The 19,183-nt window shown below is 48.5% G+C and overlaps 1 protein-coding gene across 1 annotated transcript in view; it reads right to left on the reverse strand.

Moving 5' to 3' along the window:
• Positions 1–19,183, reverse strand: part of robo2 (roundabout, axon guidance receptor, homolog 2 (Drosophila)) — a 367,855-nt gene that overhangs the window by 188,325 nt on the left and 160,347 nt on the right. Inside the window, exon 2 of the mRNA XM_089012942.1 lies at positions 17,708–18,034. Within this exon, the coding sequence (XP_088869068.1) occupies positions 17,708–18,034 (327 nt within the window). The remainder of the gene's footprint in view (positions 1–17,707; positions 18,035–19,183) is intronic.

The raw sequence follows: 19,183 nt of genomic DNA on the forward strand, positions 1-19,183 counted from the left end.
CAATGTATCGAGAAGCCCGTTGATGGGGTTTTAGCATCCACTAGCGAAGATGAGCATGTGGGGGGGGAGGGGCTGTGTGGGGCATTGTCTTGTCTTGGCGGAGTAAAGATGCTCCCGGGGAAGGGGCTACGTGCATGCGCACGTTGAGCAAAGGCAGGGCGGGTCAGTGCGCTTGCCGCCGATCTGGGCCAATTAGGGCCGAGTGACAGCGCGGCCACGCGCCCGTGACACAACGAGACCACGAAACGCTTCCACGAGCCTAGACAACACCCCACAGCTTTCAAGCTCACAAAGAACATGTTATGCCCCTCCCCCTGATGCTTTTCAAACAAAAGCAATTGCTAAATAAAACAACATCCCACCACCAACGTTGATTTAGATAGAATACGGCACAAGTGAAGGGTTTTCAAGGACTTGCACACTGCAAGAATCCAAAACAAGGGTGCGGAAAATCCTACTGGATCCTCCGCACCCTGCCCACCACATTTTCCAGTGACTCCCCTCACCCCCCACAACGCCGCTGAACGATAATACGGCTACTTCAGCCACCTTTGACCCTTCACTTCAACACTTGTGAACCTCAAACGAGAAGTCAAACAGCTCGAGGTTGGGCAGACTTGGATTAAGTAATGGTGGGGTGGGGGCAAGACGAGGAAGGTGTCTGCGTCAAATGACCACCGGCAGCTGTTATTGCCTCGCCGCCTACTTCCTGTCGGCACCTTCCTAAAGTGATTGCGGGTCTTTTTGATGAATGAGATGAGGGGGTTGGGTGGGTGGCGTGACGGGGCGCTCCAAAAGTCCCCTCGCGTTCTGATTTTGCAGTGGAAAAAAAATGAATTCTCAAATGCACACAAACATCATTTTATTCACCCTTGAGCGAGCATGGAGTGCATAAAAGATGCTGGCTGGATGGGAGAGGTGGAAGGAAATGACGGGGGGGGGGTCAGGCAACATGGTTGACGGAGGACGAGGGACAGCCTGCGGGAGGCGGCGAGCCGTGCTTAACATCTGCCACTCAAAGCGGTTAATGATGCCGGCCTCCCCCCGGCCTGGGATGGTTCCAGGATCAGGATCAGGGTGGGGCTCAGAGGTTGGCTAGCGGGGGCCGCTGGGGCCGTCTGAAAGTCAAGGTCTGAGGAGAACTGAACGGCCACTGACGAGTCGGGGGCAAATCGGATTCTCTTGTTTGTATTTATAATTGTATTTTATTTATTGTATTCTATTTTGTGATTGTATTTTATTCATTATAGTATCTATGCTTGTCTGTGACTGTAAAGTGTCCTTGAGAGCTTTGAAAGGCGCTTAAAATATAACATATTATTATATTACCGCCCTACCCACTCTCGAGGACTTGCACACTGCAAGAATCCGAACAAGGGCGCGGAAAATCCTACTGGACCCTCCGCACCCTGCCCACCACCTTTTCCAGCTACTCCCCTCAGGCAGGCGCTACCGATTCATGCGCACCAAATCCAGCAGACATTTAAACAGCTTCTTTCCCCAAGCCATTAACTCTTTGAACTCTACAACAGTAGCCAAAATGGAACTGTATAGTGCCACTTAGCAGTTTTTTTGACGACGATACTAGTGCAGCGTGTTATCCCGGAAACAAATTCCTTGTGTGTTCTACATACTTGGCAATAAAGATGATTCTGATTCTGATCTGATTCTGATTCTGATTATTATTATTCATCTGTAAGCACCTTTAAAAACCCTCAATGTCACAGGATACGTTTTTCAACTGAAATCTAATCTAATGGTGGTCCAGAGTGGTCCGACCTACCGACCCATGTAGGTAACACCAAGTACTTATCCTACCTCATTGATTTTTAGATGGATGGAAGGAGCAAAACGGCAAAGATGAAGATCCGTGGGTCCGAGAATACCAACGACTAAGAAATAAGACTTGAAGACTTCCCATATCATGCTTATGCCCAAATGACCCCCCCTCCCCTAAGCCCCTCTCGACCGCCGTCAAATTTCACACAAATGAAATCCCAAATCATTTTGTTGCCCTAATCAACGTCCTTTATCGAGCCTGGTGACATTTTAGGCTAGTTGGCGATTTGCTTGGTTTTCACCAAGGCGTGATCCCTCCCTGATCCCCCCCCCCCCCCCCAATTTTAAATGGTTATCACCGACGACCAGTTGGGGAGCAGCGGTTTGAGATTTGGAAGCGATGGAGAGAAGAAGGGAAAGGTCGGAAAAAGGAAAGATGCTAAGGAGAGATAGCAGCCATCGAAAGGAAGGGGTCCGGTTGACCCTGCCCCACCGCAAAAGCGTCTGAAGGCCCATTGTCATGTAAAAGCAGGCAGGAAAAGAGTCGGAAGGCTGAAGACCAGCGGACGTCGTCATTGCTTTCGGGGCCCATTCGTCATCAAGCAGGAAATGAGGTGAAACTGACAATGATTTATGTCGGGCTTTGCCGCATTCGCAGGCGAAGTGGAGGGACAAACACCAAGACGGATGCCTCACACACCCCCGGCCCCCCTCCCGAACGCCCCAAATTGAAAGATGGCTGCTTTTCTTGCTCTGACAAGAAGAATCGCTCCGGCTTCTATTCTCGGACATGCGGCGACCCTTTGGGTTGTTTTCTCAGGGGTCGACCGATGGTCACTCGACTACCAGTCAAGAGTGGAGGCTAAAGGAATTGTACCATCTACGCTGGTGCCAGGGTTTTTGTCATTTTTGACTATGATTGCAGGACCCACAGAATATTGACTTTTATGACTACATAGATATTCAGTACAGCGTTGGAAACCTTACACTCTCTTCTTTCATCAGAAAAAAAGAGTTAATTCCTAAGTTATATGGGTCTGGAATTATCTGAGTTTGAAATGGGGGCATCTGTACTACAAAATACAATGCAATACTTGATGTATATAGAGCTTTAACAACAGTTGAAGCAGTAACAAAGTGCTAACATGGACAAAAGGCAAATGCTGCCCCCTTGTGTTTGGTAAAAACATTGAGGGAGGCCTGACCAGTGATTTATCGGCAACCCCCGCAAGAAAAATCAAAACCCGAACAAATTCAGGAATGGCGCTCCAGGTCACACTTTTCAATTCCCAAATAAATTTGTGAATGGCCAGCGAATTAGTTCATTTCAATTAATTCAATTTGCATTAATTTATCAATGATAATTCATGATCCAGCACTCAGTCCAAACATTTATTTGTTGAATTGTGAATTTATCATCTGTGATATCGTCAGAACATTTTAGTTATCTTTTTTGTTCCCGTCATGTGCAAAAGTTAAGCGAGCAGAGAAGTCCAGTCGATTGAACCAACGAACGACACATCTGGTGTAGCAACGAACACACCATTAATTTCAAACGTAGCCCACGCCACAGATTTTCCAGCATTTCGATATTCACCGAGTGTCTGTTGTAATTCGCGTGCCCGTTTCCACATGCACACCACAGGGACCTTTAAAAATGGGGGGAGAGTAAAAATGCAAATGGCAATGGCTATTGCACGAGCGTAACGATGTTGGCCAATTAAGCCATTTTTTTCAGCTCCATTACGACGCAGCGTCATCTTTCCCAATAACGGTGCCATTAAGCTCTCAGCTGGCACCATCTTCACTCCGCCAGTTCCACTAAAATAAATAAATAAAACGTTCAAATGTGAGTCGGTGCTTGTGTGCATTAGCAGTGACACCTTTACAAATTGGAAGCGTTAGAATATCAAGTGGAAGTAAAACGGGAAAGTGCGGGTGGCTTTTGAACCCGTTTGGTTCTGTCATCAACCACTTTTTATACTATAGGTTCCCTCCCACCTTCCAAAAAACATGCATGGCAGGCTGACTGAAAGCTTAAACCTGAGCGTTTCTGTGCCCTGCAATTAGCTGGCAATCGGTTCGGGGTGCCCCCCGCCTCCTGTATGCGAGAGGCTCCAGCAGCCTTGTGAGGATGAGCAGATTCGAAAATATCGTTCTTCCACTATAAAGAGTCAAAAGAAGAATAGGATTTTATTTCAGAAAATTGTTTGGTATTTTAAACATTTTTTTTAACTGCCGCCAACGCAACCAGAACATGGAACTAAATACAATACAATACAATACAATACAATACAATACAATACAATACAACACATATTGATTCAACCAGCGCTTTAACAATAGCTGAAGCTGCAACAGAGCGCTAATGTGACGAGCGCTCGAGTGCTAGGAGGCAGACCTCGAGCGACGGACTTTTGGTGTTAGGGAAGGACCCGAAATACACGGCGTGACAGGCTTGGGTGGATAAAGAGTCTTTACTGGAAACAGCATCAAATAATAACAAACAGGGATGAGTGAAGGAAGATAACTGAATGATAGCAGACTGGAGTCCAGTATCTCCCGCACGGTGTAGACTGGTCCGTCGTCCAATATCCGGGGGGGAGGTGGGGGGGCGGGCGTGGGGGCTAAGGGGCTGGTCTCCACTGGCTTGAGGAGGGAAACATGAAACACAGGGTGGATCCGCATGGTGGGTGGTAGCCGGAGCCTCACCGAGACCGGGCTGAGGATGGCCTCGATGGGGAAGGGACCCGTGAAGCGTGGGCCCAGCTTGGCCGAGGACCCTGCCAGCCGAAGGTCCTTCGTAGATAGCCAGACCTCCTGCCCGACCTGGTAGCTGGGTGCTTGCCGTCGGTGGCGGTCTGCCACCCGCCGGTTCCGGGATGCGGTGCGTGACAGGGCGTCCCTGGTCTCCTTCCAGACTCTGTGGGCCCGTCTGAGGTGATGGTCGATAGACGGGACCTCCACCTGGCCTTCCTGTGTGGGAAATAAGGGCGGCTGATAGCCACAGGCGGACATGAATGGGGACCGACCTGTGGCTGCGGAGACCAGGGAGTTGTGGGCGTACTCCACCCAGGGTAGGTGCAGGGCCCACGACGCCGGGTTGTGGAGGCACACGCACCGGAGGGCCGCCTCCAGGTCCTGGTTCTTCCTCTCCGTCTGTCCGTTGGTCTGGGGGTGGTACCCAGACGACAGGCTCGCCGATGCCCCTAGGGACCGACAGAAACGCTTCCATACCTTGGACACGAACTGCGGTCCCCGATCCGACACGATGTTAGTCGGAATCCCGTGGAGACGGACGACGTGGTTAACCAGGAGTTGAGCCGTCTCGGTGGCAGACGGCAACCTGGTTAACGGAACGAAGTGGGCCGACTTGGAGAATCGGTCCACTATGGTGAGGACGACCGTCTTGCCACGGGAGGGGGGGAGGCCTGTCACGAAGTCGACGGAGATGTGGGACCAGGGTCTGGACGGAACCGGTAGGGGCTGGAGGAGTCCGGCCGGGGGCTGGTGGGAGGCCTTTCCACGGGCGCAGGTCGGGCAGGCCTTCACGAAGAGGGTGATGTCCCTCCTAAACCCCGGCCACCAGAACCGTTGGGCGATGAGTTGGATCGTCCTGTTGACCCCCGGGTGGCAAGCTATCTTAGATGTGTGCCCCCAGATGAGCACCTCGGTGCGTAGGGGGGGGGGGACGAACAGGCGATCCTTGGGACAGCCCCTGGGGATGGTGGTGGTTCCCTGGACTTGTTGGACCTTTCTCTCAACCTCCCACCTCAGGGCGCCCAGGATGCGCTGGGCCGGCAGGATGTTGGTGGTAGTCTCCTCCCTTTCTGCCGGCTCATGGATACGGGATAGGGCGTCGGGCTTGGTGTTCTGTGACCCTGGGCAGTAGGTGAGAGAAAAGTCAAAACGGGTGAGGAAGAGTGACCATCGGGCCTGCCGTGAGTTAAGTCTCTTGGCCGACCGGATGGCCGCCAGGTTCTTGTGATCCGTGTAGACGGTGAAGGGGTGTTTAGCTCCCTCAAGCCAGTGTCTCCATTCCTGCAGGGCCAGGACGACCGCCAGCAGTTCCCGATTGCCGACGTCGTAATTGGCTTCGGCGGGGCTGAGCCGGCGGGAGAAGAAGGCGCAGGGGCGTAGCTTCTGGTCGGTGGGAGAGCGCTGGGAAAGGACGGCCCCTACTCCGGACTCGGATGCGTCAACCTCGACCGTGAACGGAAGATCCGGGTCGGGATGACGCAGAACGGGGGGGTTGGTGAAGGCACGACGGAGGCGGTTGAAAGCCCCCTCAGCATCGGGAGTCCACCTGAAAGGGAGCTTGGTGGACGTGAGGTTAGTGAGGGGGAGTGCCTTCTGACTATACCCGCGAATGAAGCGGCGGTAGAAGTTGGCAAACCCCAAAAACCGCTGAAGCTGCTTGCGCGTCTTTGGGATCGGCCATTCCACCACCGCCTTGGTTTTGGCGGGGTCGGCCCTGAGCTGCCCCTGCTCCACCACAAACCCCAGGAACGACAGAGAGCGGACATGGAAGTCACACTTCTCTGCCTTCACATAGAGCCGGTTTTGCAGGAGCCGCGCCAGGACCCGTCGGACGTGTTGCCGGTGTTCTTCTGCAGAGCGAGAAAAAATAAGAATGTCATCGAGGTACACAAAAACAAAAACATTGAGGAAGTCCCTGAGCACATCATTAATTAAATTCTGGAATACGGCGGGCGCGTTCGTGAGCCCGAACGGCATCACCAGGTATTCAAAGTGCCCTAAAGGCGTCTTGAAGGCTGTTTTCCATTCATCCCCCTCACGGATTCGGACCAAATGGTAGGCGCTGCGAAGATCTAATTTGGAAAAAATGGTGGCGGACTGAAGGGGCGCAAAGGCCGAATCCATGAGGGGGAGAGGGTATTTGTTGCGGATGGTGATGTCGTTCAGGCCCCGGTAGTCAACGCATGGGCGCAGGGATCCGTCCTTCTTGTCGATAAAGAAAAACCCTGCGCCCAGCGGGGAACGCGACGGCCGAATGAGTCCTGCCGCTAGAGAGGAGTCTATGTAAGTGCTCAGGGCTTCCCGTTCCGGTTGAGAAATATGGTAAAGTCTGGAGTCCGGTAATGGAGCCCCTGGCTGCAAGTCTATAGCACAGTCATACGGTCGGTGGGGCGGCAGGGATTGGGCGTTGTCTTTGCTGAACACCTCCCGCAGGTCGTGGTAGCAATGTGGCACGCCTTTGAGGCAGATGGCCTCGGGCGGGCCACCGCGGGAGGGGTTACGCCCTGCCGTAGCCGACCGCAGGCAGTTAGCGTAGCAGTAGGGGCTCCAGCCCTGAATGGTGGGGCCCTCCCAAGAAATGGATGGGTCATGGGCCTTGAGCCAGGGAGACCCAAGACCAATGGCGCGTTCCGGGAGGGCATAACAAGAAATTGACGGTGCTCCACATGGTTGCCTGCCACTCGGAGCTTAAGTGGGGCTGTGAGGTGGGTGACCCGGGCTAATAATCGGCCATCCAGGTCGACGATCTCCTTAGGGGGAAGGAGATCTAAAAGTCGGCAGCCCAGCAGGTCGGCCAGGTGAGGGTCGATAATGCACCCGTCGGCCCCCGAGTCCACTAGTGCCCGCACTCTTTGGGAGCTGGAGGGGCCAAATAGTTCACTCTCCAGCTCCAACCGTGTGACTCGTGTCGTGGACTTAGCCCCCAACGGATTCCGTTTCGGCGGGGACTTACATTGGCCTTGGGTCCTAGGCTGGGGGCCTCGGGTGCGACGAGCCCTCGGGTTGGAGCGGTCGTCTCCCCCCCTATCACCATCGGTTCCCAGAGTCCCTCCTGGGGCTGCGCGCGGTCGCTGCCGGGTGTGGTCGACCGGGGTCGGCTTCGGGGTACCTCGGGCCGTCGGTCGCTCAGCTCCTTTCGCCGCTCTCGAAGACGCTGATCCAAGCCGATGACGATCCCGACGAGGTCGTCGAAGGTGGTGCCGGCGTCGCGGGTAGCCAACTCATCCTTTAGGTCGGAATTCAAGCCGCGACGAAACACCCCCCTCAACGCTCGGTCGCCGTAGCCGCTGCCAGCGGCCTGGATCCGGAAAGCGACGGAGTATTCTGCGGCCGAACGGGCCCCTTGGACGCAGTCGAGGATTCTCCCTTCCGCCTCGACCTCCGTCACTGGATGGTGAAACACCCGGCGAATCTCGGCTACGAAGTCCGGATACGAGGCGCACAGCTCCGGTCGGGACTCTCGTACCGCCAGCACCCATGATTCGGCTTCACCCGCGAGCAGGCTGGTGATGAAGGCTACCTTAGCCTTATCGCTAACGTAGGCGTCAGGATGTTGTTCAAACACGAGCGCACACTGCATTAGGAATTGAGCGCAGCGCTCGGTTTCGCCTGCGTAGCGAGAGGGTTGGGGTAGCGGGGGCGTGCGCCTGCCCACGGGCGGGGGGGGAGGAACAGAGAGGGTGGCGATGCTCTTTTCCATCTCGTTGAGGCGTTGAGCCAGCGAGGTAGTGGCGTGGCGCATTTCCTCAATCGCCTGGGCCAGCTGGCTCGAACGCTCCGCCTCTGTACAAGGGCGGTAAAATACCTGTCAACGCCGGCGGGGTCCATGGGTGGTCGGAGTATTGTGTGACGAGCGCTCGAGTGCTAGGAGGCAGACCTCGAGCGACGGACTTTTGGTGTTAGGGAAGGACCCGAAATACACGGCGTGACAGGCTTGGGTGGATAAAGAGTCTTTACTGGAAACAGCATCAAATAATAACAAACAGGGATGAGTGAAGGAAGATAACTGAATGATAGCAGACCTGGCAACACGGACGTGGGAATGGCAATGACCAAGAATACTCCGACAGAAAACGGTAGTGAGCGGCAGACAGATATAGGCAGAAGGCACAATCAGTGAATGACAATCAGCTGTGGGAACCCAGGTGAATGATGATTGGAGGGGCCGTCTCCCAAGAATGTCGGAGGAGGTGACAGGAGGGGCGGGGCGCGCCCCGGATGGCAGCGAGATGTGACAGCTAACATGGACAAGTAATAAAGCCAGGAAATAAAGCAGTCACAAAGATAGTAGAAAGCACCAGGAAGTGACACCATGATCTAGTCTGAATGATGCGGAGTCAAATACCAAAGAGAGAATTTTAAAGAGGTGCGTTTTACAGATGGGCAGCAAGGGGGCTTTCCTAATGGTCAGTGGCAGGTCACTCCAGAGAGTGGGCCGAGCAACGGAAAAGACTCTATCCCCTCTGAGCCTCCGTTTAGTTTTTGCCACATCTAATAATGTCTGGTCAGCAAACCCAAGGTCTGTTGGGGTGGATGAGCTCGACGAGGCTATTTCAAGATTTGAAGACAAATAACAAGATCTTGAAACGGACTCTAAAAGCCAGTGATGGGATACCGGAGTCGGAGTTACAGTTTATGCTCCCTCTTACGAGTACCAGTCAAGAGGTGAGCAGCAGCAACTAAAGGTGATGTATTCCTTGTGCCTGAGGACATGTAACATCCACTCGCCCCCTATGTCTTATGCCGTTGGTGTCTTCTTAAACAAAGACTTTCTTCATGCACAGACAAAGAAAAGCATAGGAGGCATCAGTCCGGGCGCTAATAGCTTTGCCCCAGATGTGTCGAGCATGAAGACCAGCAGCAGAGCCAGCGAGATAAGATTCTGCTTAGCATATGAATACATTTTTTTATTCATAGTCTGATTCGGTTGGCCTGTGGCCATATTGAAATGATCTGCGCCAGGCTAGCACGTCGGCATTCTGTCGTCCGTTTTTATAGACGGTCAGTCGTCTGCCAAGATGGCCGCGAGGGCAGGTGGTCACGACAAGGTCAAACGGCTGCCAAAAACTAAATGGAAAAAAGGGTGATGTGAATCAGCACAAAAAGTGTTTGGGGGTGGTGGGAGGCCCGACTGTGCCTCTACCGGGTGCCAGTATTCTTGGTCTTGCAAGGTGACCCAAGGACCGGAAACTTGACTTCCTCGTCTGAATAATGTAACGGTCAGGCTATAAAAAGCCAAAGAAACCGCAGCTTTCCGAACACAATCACATGTTTGTCGAGCGTCATTTTCAAATGGTGAGGGAGGAAGCAAAAGATGGAGTTGGTGAGGGGGATTTGAGAGGGGGGGGGGGGGTTCAGGGATCGAGAAGAGACAGGATCCAGTTTCAACCTCTTGCCCGCAGCTGCCCGTGGCGATAAGCGTCCCTTAGATGGGAGCATGTAGAAATGACTAAGGCACGGGTGTCCAAATCAAGGCCCATGGGCCTTGACTTGAACACCAGTGACGTCAGAGGCCACTTGATGCCACCGTCCGCCTCATGCGAGGACAACACGCCACTTCAGAGCCGATTTGAATGCAAATGTTGACTTTGCCGTGCCAGTGCCAAAAAGCGCAACAAGACAAAAGCCACAAAGCTGCATTGTCGGCGGCTGAGGGAAAGGCCATCAATAACGGTGTGATTGCAAAATAGCCAATGCGGGGGAGTGCAACTCAAGTGCATCTGGTCAAAAAAAAGTCCCAGAAGCATGCAGACTTGATCATGTGACGCTTACTGAACTGAGAGCTTGCTAGCTTTGTAGAATCCAAGTGCGAGCGTGTATCAGCAGATAACAACAACACCTCTTCAGTTGATTTTGCAGCCGACACATCCGTTCAGGGCGGCAAAAGTGTCCTCGCGTGCACTTTATCCCAAGATGATGTTGACGCTTCACCATCTGGGGATAACATTCTCGCCTTTTCACTCAATGTATTTTTTTCTGAATTCTGCGCCCAAAGCGTGGCTGGCGTCTTGCGGCAACATCATGAGAACCACAAAAAGACGCAAGTCTAACATTTTAGGCGGAAGTTGCTATTTTGGGAGGGGGGGGTCATTCGGGCAATTTTCGGCATGACCTTCAAAAGCAAAATTGTCCGTGACCAGTTTGGCTTTCGTTGCGCCTGTTAGAGTCTTTTGAGAAGAAGTTAAACGCCCCCCCCCCCAAAAAAAAAAAAATAAATATATGCTTGAATAGAAAGAACGCTAGTTATCTTCCAGACGACACACTGAGGGTCCATCAAAAACAAACTTGCCCTACTTGCTTTTCATCATGGCACGATGTCAATGTTGGCACATGGGACTATATGGCGTACCCCCATTGAATGGTGCATTTTCAAACATTTTAGATTAGTAGTAGTAGTAGACATGCACATTCGACCATTATGTCCCTGATCCACTGCTGAAAAGGATGCTTTGATCCTCTCCTCTTTCATCTAGAACTGCCTCATGTCACAACGAGGGTACAGAAAGTGCTGACGAATGAATGACTGTGTTTGTGTTGTCATATTATTTGTTATTACAGTAAAGTCTCGTTATATCGATATCGGTTATATCGATAGTACCGCTTATTACGATACTATTTCTATGAACGCAAGGAGAAAATTACATGCGCGCAGGGTCGGATATATCGATAGTCCGGTTATATCGATATTTTTTCGGACTCCCGAGAATATCGATATAACGAGACTTTACTGTATATTATTTGTTTTTTTTAAGTTACTTCCGGGTTGAGTGAACGCTGGCACGTGTTGCTGCCGCTGCTCACCCGCAGAAAAAATATCCTGTGACTGTAAAGTGTCCTTGAGAGTTTTGAAAGGCGCTTATAAATGAAATGTAATATTATTGTTTATTATTATTATTATTATTATTATTATTATTATTATTATTATTATTATTGGTGGCCCGGTGTGAAGTTTGCATGTTCTCCCCGGACCCGCGTGGGTTTTCTCCGGGTCCTCCGGTTTCCTCCCACACTCCAAAAACATGCATGGAAGGTAGATTGACCACTCCTAATTGGCCCTAGGTGTGAGTGTGAGAGTGACTGTTGTACGTCTTTGTGTGCCCTGCAATTGGCTGGCAACCAATTCGAGGCGGGGGTGTCCCCCGCCTCGTGCCCGAAGACAGCTGAGATAGGCTCCAGCACCCCCCGCGAATAAGCGGTACGGAAAATGGATGGATGGATATTAGTATTAGATTAGCCTTTATTTATCTCACAGTGGATTTGACAGCTAGGCCTTGAGTAGTGCTATGTCTGAATAAATTCAAGTTTTCATAAGTATTTGATGACTATACAACCTTTACTACAGCTATAGCTGGGAGGCGACTGATATAAAACGTGTGGTGTGATTGATCACATGTCCACTAGTGGGTAGCGTTAGCCAGGAAATAAGGCCTGCCAGCGAGAAGGCCTTGGCGTCGCCAACTGGAAATGTGACTGGTTCAAGCAACAGTTTGATCGACACATTTGATGCTCCAGGGCCTGCAGAACTGATGGTGAAGGCGTCCACATCGATTTCAGACCCCGGTAACAAATAATGGCTGAAATGTGATTGGTTAAATGGAAAATGAAGGCTTTTGGGGGTGTGCCTTATACATCGGAAAATACGGTATAATTTTTGGGGCGATATTGATAGGGAGCCCTCTACTGGCAGCTTTTTCAGCCCTTGTTGAGCTCTCGCATGGGATCCGTCTGGATCGCGCAGATGTTGCTAACGGTGGCGCGAGTCAGGGTGTATTTCAATCCAAATGAGAGCAAACTCAATGTTGCGATTTTCCACCCAAAGTGTAGCGCGCGTGCTTAATGATGATGATTGCATTGTGCCTTGCGTCTTCATTAGCCTTCATTATGACTGGAGGACTTCCATGTGGGGATTAAATGAGTACGCCGGGTTGTTTTTTCTCCCCCCGACCCCCACAATCTCCATTTTGGTTGTTTGTGTGTTGATTGTGTGCGCTTACAAGGGCCACGTCTCATTTCTGGAAAAAAAGTCATCATGAGCGCAGATGAGCTCCGGTGAAAGGCTTCAACCTGGCTTCCCACCTGCTCCGCTACTCTCGGATTGGCCCCCCTCCCTCCCTTTATTAGCTGCTCCTCCTCTTCCTCTTCGTGTGTTTGCCACACCCCACACTCCCGCCTCTGCTCCATTTCCTCGCTAATGATTTTGCCGAATGCAACCAACATCAGCGCTTAATTGGGGGACTGAAATATTAGCTGATATCAGAGAAGAAAAAAAGTCAAGCTGTTCCATTAAAAGACACATTTAAAAATAAATAAATTATTAAATAAATGAATAAATACATACGGGAATTAATACATAAATAAAAGAATAGATGCACAAACAAATAAATAAATAAATAAATGAATAAATAAATTAATTAAATTTCCCACTGTAGGAAAAATACAGGCTTTCTGATTTTGAGAAATAAATAAAGACACAAGGGAATAAATAGATAAATAAAGGAATAAATAAATATAGACATAAATGAATATATACATTTATAAATAAATAAAGACATAAATGAATAATAAATAATTAAATAAATAAATATGTATGCCTTTCCAGCAGCTCATGTATTTTGTTTTTCTACTTTCATTCCTTTCATCACTTTGCTGCTGTGAAATGTAAATTTCTCCAATGTGAGACTAATAAAGGCAAATCCAATCCAATCCAATCGAATATAATATGTAATAATATTCTTACATAAATAAAATTACATGCGCGCAGGGTCGGATGGCGGAGATATCGATAGTCCCGGTTATATCGATATTTTTTCGGACTCCCAAGAATATCGATATAACGAGACTTTGCTATATATATATATATATATGTCTATCTGCCACGCCAGCAATTTATTCAGCGGCGCGCAAGCAGCGAGCATTGGTGACACAATGATTTATGAAGCTGCTCGTTGACCCAGTTCATTCGTAAAAAGAGAAATGGAGGAGCGAGGGGGGGGGGGCAACATCCTTTCTTCTAAGAGACATAACCATTGCGTCTGCGATGATTCGGGGGGCACTTTGGGAGGGTGCAGATGTGGCAAAGCAGCGCACGGAGATAATTCGGGTTTATAAGGAGAGAAAAAAAATATCAAGAAGCCATCTTGGAAAGCATGCACGGATGAAGTCGGGCGTTCCGCGGACACTGACTTCAATCTGTTTCAGAGCTGCGATTCAATTATCTCACTGGGGTTTGTGCTCAGCTACTCGCGAACACGTGGAACAGTGTGGTGAGGGGGGGCAATGGGGGGTGGGGTTTAAGGCAGTAGATCGGAGGGGGCCAGACTGATCATGGCCACAAAAGCATTTGAACCCAGATAGGAACTGCTGCAACGTTGCTTTTTCTTGTGCCATTAGCTTCAGCTTGACAATAACTGGAGGGATGTCAGGGCCCGATAAAGCTAATCGGCGTGCTAAGCCAAAAGCAGAGAGATTAAGCCCCCCCCCCCCCTATGCCCCTGCAGAAGCGCCCCCAGCAGATCTCGGTTGAAAGACAAAATGAAGAAAGCACCGAAATGAGCCGGCAAAAATCTCATGGAGAATTTGTACGCAAGATTCTGTCTTCCCTTGGCATAAAAATCTTTGGTCGCCCGCTCACAACACACGCGGGAGCAGTTTGCAGGCTAGCTTGTAGCGCGCGTGTGTGTGTGTGTGTGTGTGTGTGTGTGTGTGTGTGTGTGTGTGTGTGTGTGTGTGTGTGTGTGTGTGTTTGTAGTTTCACCAAGAAATATGACGAGGAGAAAAAAAAAAATCGCAACTAATCCAGCTAGATAGGTATTAGCTACATAGCTAGCTAGCTATTAGCTGTCTAGCTAGCTCAAATGGCTGGCTAGCTGGATAGATAGCTAATGGCTAGCTATTTGAGTCAGGAAACATATTAGCTATCAAGCTGGCTAGCTATATAATAGTTATCTCGCTATCTATTAGCTAGCTAGCTGGCTTTCTATCTATTTTATTATCTAGTTATTCCGGGTTGAGTGAACGCTGGCGCATGTGGCTGCCGCTGCTCACCCACAGACTTATCCTCTGACTGTAAGGCGCTTATAAATGGAATGGACTATTATTATTACTATTATTATTATTATTATTATTATTATAATCCAGTGAGTTCATGTTTTTTTTTTCTATTTTTTTAAAGAATTTTAATTTGGAAGCCGAGAGCGCCTCTTACGACGATCAATAGATCAAGCTGCTGTCGCGGCATCACACCTGGGGAAAGGGGGAAGGGGGGGTCGGGTGGTACTCTGGGGAAAAAAAAAATCATCCCATGGGAAAGCAGGGGGACTTAATCAAAAGGTGGGCGACACCGTCCCCCCCACCCATACTACATTCTCTCTCTGGCAACACGTAAGCCAATTTCCCAACAGATCACAAGGTGGCAAGAACTGGAAATACACTCAAAGGGAAGTCGACGATGGGGTTGGCGGAGGTGCACAAAGCAGCACAAAGGAGCCGATAAAGTGCTGGTCAGACCTCTGACAATGTTTTTTTTTTTCGATTCCACGAGGGGGCAGCATTTGCCTTTTGTCCATGTTAGCACTTTGCCCCAGCTTCAGCTGTTGTTAAAGCGCTATATCAAACAATATGTATTGTATTTTGGACATCTGCCCTCATTTCAAGCTCAGATAACTCCATACTCATATAACTTGGGAATTAACTCTTTTCCTCATGAAAGAGTGTCTAAGGTTTCTTACGCTGCTTTGAATGTTTATGTCGTCCTAAAACTCAATATTCTGTGGGTTCTGGAATTCGAATGACAATGACAAAAACCCTGGCACTGGAGTGGACACATTTTTGCACATAGGCTGGCAGTCAATGAGTTAAAGGACAACCGATGTCTCCGGACAAGTTGTGTCCATAATTTGTAAAATGGCTTCAAAAATGGCTTCACTGAGCGTGTTTTACAAAGATTCCACCGCATGTAGCTATATTTTACGTTTTAAGACTCGTGCTGAATATTCAGGAAGTCTTGTTTTTGAGTTGGTGACGAGTCCGTACGTGACGTCACTGAAGGAACGCCTTCAGACTGACTGAAAAAAAGGACACATTGTAGCAGTCCTTCCATCACGTCAATGTTTGTTTGGTCTGAAAACCTCGTGTTGCACCAGAAAGAGCCAGAAGAGGGCGTCCAAGCTCTATGTAAGGAATTTATCAGCCTATGGAAACGGGCTGATTCAATCCTCACAGGAGGTCGGTGGCCATTTTCTGCCTCTTTTTGGGTGAGACATTTCCCCCCGATGTTGCCTCAAAATGGCACGGAATAAATTATTTAATCGATTGCAAACATGTATGCTTTCCTCTTCAGAACTATTTGAATCATATTCATAACTGGATGTGTAACAATAAAGCATTATCTCCGAATCTGAAGCCATTGTTTTGATTCTCCAGCGTCTTGGCGTGACGTCACGAACTGGGGGCGGGACTTTCTGAAAATGCCCAATTCGCAGCTCAATTTTTTGCAGATTTTGGACACTTTAAGTCATTTTTATTGGTGTTTTGCATTTGAATAAAAATATCATACTGCATGTTTTGGGTATTTTAGATGCTATAAAACATTTTTCTGATGTCAGTTAGGAAACAAAAAAGTGATGTCGGTTGTCCTTTAAACAATAGCCGCAACCATAAAAAGGAAAATAAATGAATAAAAACAAAGATTGCAGTAGAATGATGTTTTCAATCCCAAATCCGGTCTCTGTGCCCCATTGCAAGTCCACCTGAAGCGCTCCTTCAAAGGTCATTTGATCGAAGGGTCTCATTTTTTTGTTGCATGTCACTCGCATATGACAAAAACTGGGTAGAGGAAAAATATATACATCCATTATGGCTTTGATTTGGCGTTAGCGGATTTGCGTCCAGCTTCTGAGACCCGTCAACAAAAGACCAGCCATGTTTTCAAAGCGCATCTGTCCAAAAGTAGTCAGTAGTTGGGAAATTTGTTGTAAAATGAGGGGTGTAAATATTTGTCATTACAATTAACGTATCCGCTGTATGAACTGCTAGCGCCCAAATAGATGAAGATATCATTTGGTCAAAAAATTGGTCTAATACGAATAATGTCAGTAAGTGTACAATGGGTCATTCCTACATTGTGTTGCTCACTTGAGCTATCTAGCTATCTAGCTAGCGATCTAGCTGGCTACCTAGCTCGCTATCTATTTGCTATCTATTAGCTAGATAGCTGGCTATCTAACTAGCTCTATATTTGCTATCTATAAGCTATCTAAAAGCTAGCTAGATAGCTAGCTATCTATCTGTTACTTATCTATTAGCTAGCCAGCTAACTTTCTATTTGAGTTATTCGGGGTTGAGTGAACGCTGGCACATGTGGCTGCCACTGCTCACCCACAGAAAAACTGATCCCGTTACTGTAAAGTGACCTTGAGGGTTTTGAAAGGTGTTTCGAAATGAAATGGATAATAATAATAATAATAATAATAATAATAATAATAATAATAATATATTATTATTAATTAATAATAATAATAGTAGTAGTAGTAGTAGTAGTAGTAGTAGTAGTAGTAGTATTAGTATTATAATTATTATTAATATTAAAATGGCGGCCTCAAAACAAAATGGTCCAACAAAAACAAAAAAAATCTGTCTTGGGGGAAAACTGTCAAAACTGGGCCTGGAAATGGCCAACATGACCCCCACCCCACTTCTACCCCACAAGATGACAACAAAACAACCTATCATCTTCCCCATTCAGTCAATGTAACCGTCACCCATTTTATTTTCCCAATGGGTCCTATCGCATCAGTAATGAGGGGTTTGGAAATGGGGGGAGGGGTTGTATTCCGGAGCCCTTGCGAGTATATCGAGGGCCACATAATTTCACTGAATTCCCTCCTGTTCAAATAGCGCTGAATGACAAGAGAAGTTGCCTCAAGGCACTGGACCCACGGAGCAGATCTAAGACCGCGCTAGACCAGCCCATGAACAGACTCACTAAACCCGACCAGAGTTGACACAACGCGACAAAGAAACCCTGAACAAATCCCAAAACCCGAGGGACAACGCATGGCCAAGCGTTTAGTGTAGACTCATCACAAATGCTTCCAAGAGAGCTTTGCTAGCACCGAAAACCAGAAGCTAACGCCGGCTGAAATGACAAAAGGAAGGTCTTTGGACTCACATGCGACTTCCAGCGAAGCGTTGCGGCTGACGGCCTCGCCCAGGTAGTTGCGGGCCACGCAGACGTAGGCGCCCTCATCCGGTTTGCTCCGCCGTCCGTGAACGATGCGCAGGAAGAAAAGCGAGCCGCTAGGTAGCAGCATTCGGTGCGAGCGAGGGTCGTCCTTGTCCGTCTCCACCCGTTCGCCATCTTTGTACCACTCCACACTTGGCGTGGGCCGGCCTTCCGCCTTGCAGTTGAGGGTGGCCGGTTCGCCCTTGGACACGATCAGGTCGGACGGGTGCTCCGCGATCCGGGGCGGTGAGTCCTCCTGGCGCAGACGGGATCCTGGAGGAAAAACGTGGGGAGGAATGACATTTAGCCTCCGGGAAACATCAGCAAATTGACGGCCGTGGTTTTACGTCAAAGTACAACATGCAAATACACTGCTTGAGTCAATGTTTCAGCTATCTGGACTCAACTGGAGAATCTATTTGTCTTGATATGATGCAGAATAGTAATGGATCCAATAAACCAGGGATGTGATGAATCAAATTTCTCCATTTGCAAATTTCCCTAATGTGGGACTATTAACTTATTCACTGCAAGATGTGCCAAAATGTGTCCAGTCCCGTGCCAGGGTTTTGGTCATTGTCACACGAATTTGCTGCTGTGAAATGTAAATTTCTCCACTGTGAGACTAATAAAGGCAAATCCAATCCAATCCAATCCAAAACCTTAGACTATTTTCTTTTTTCAGAAACAAGGAATTAATTCCTCAATTATATGCGTCTGGAGGTATATGAGCTTGAAATGAGGGTGCTTGTCCAAAATGCAATGCAATACAACCATATTGGTTTCTATAGTGCTTTAAAGGACAACCGACGTCACTTTTGTTTTTTAACTGACACCAGAAAAACGTTTTATAGCATCCAAAATACCCAAAACACGCAGTATGATATTTTTAGTCAAATGCAAAACACCAATAAAAATGACTTAAAGTGTCCAAAATCTGCAAAAAATTGAGCTGCGAATTGGGAATTTTCAGAAAGTCCCGCCCCCAGTTCGTGACGTCACGCCAAGACGAGAATCAAAACAATGGCTTCAGATTCGGAGATAATGCTTTATTGTTACACATCCAGTTATGAATATGTTTCAAATAGTTCTGAAGAGGAAAGCATACATGTTTGCAATCAATTAAATAATTTATTCCGTGCCATTTTGAGGCAACATCGGGGGGAAATGTCTCACCCAAAAAGAGGCAGAAAATGAGGATTGAATCAGCCCGTTTACACAGGCTGATAAATTCCTTATATAGCACTTGGACGCCCTCTTCTGGCCTTCTGCCGGCTTTTGGATGCAACACGAGGTCCCCAGACCAAACAAGTACAGCAAAATACATTGACGTGATGGAAGGACCGCTACAAAATATTTTTTTTACAGTCAAGGGCGGTCCTTTAGTGACGTCACATACGGACTCGTCACCAACTCAAAAAC

Source organism: Hippocampus bargibanti, linkage group LG14 (genome assembly GCF_051943395.1).
Source record: "Hippocampus bargibanti isolate YZ-2025 linkage group LG14, ASM5194339v1, whole genome shotgun sequence".
In the NCBI taxonomy this organism is placed as follows: domain Eukaryota; kingdom Metazoa; phylum Chordata; class Actinopteri; order Syngnathiformes; family Syngnathidae; genus Hippocampus; species Hippocampus bargibanti.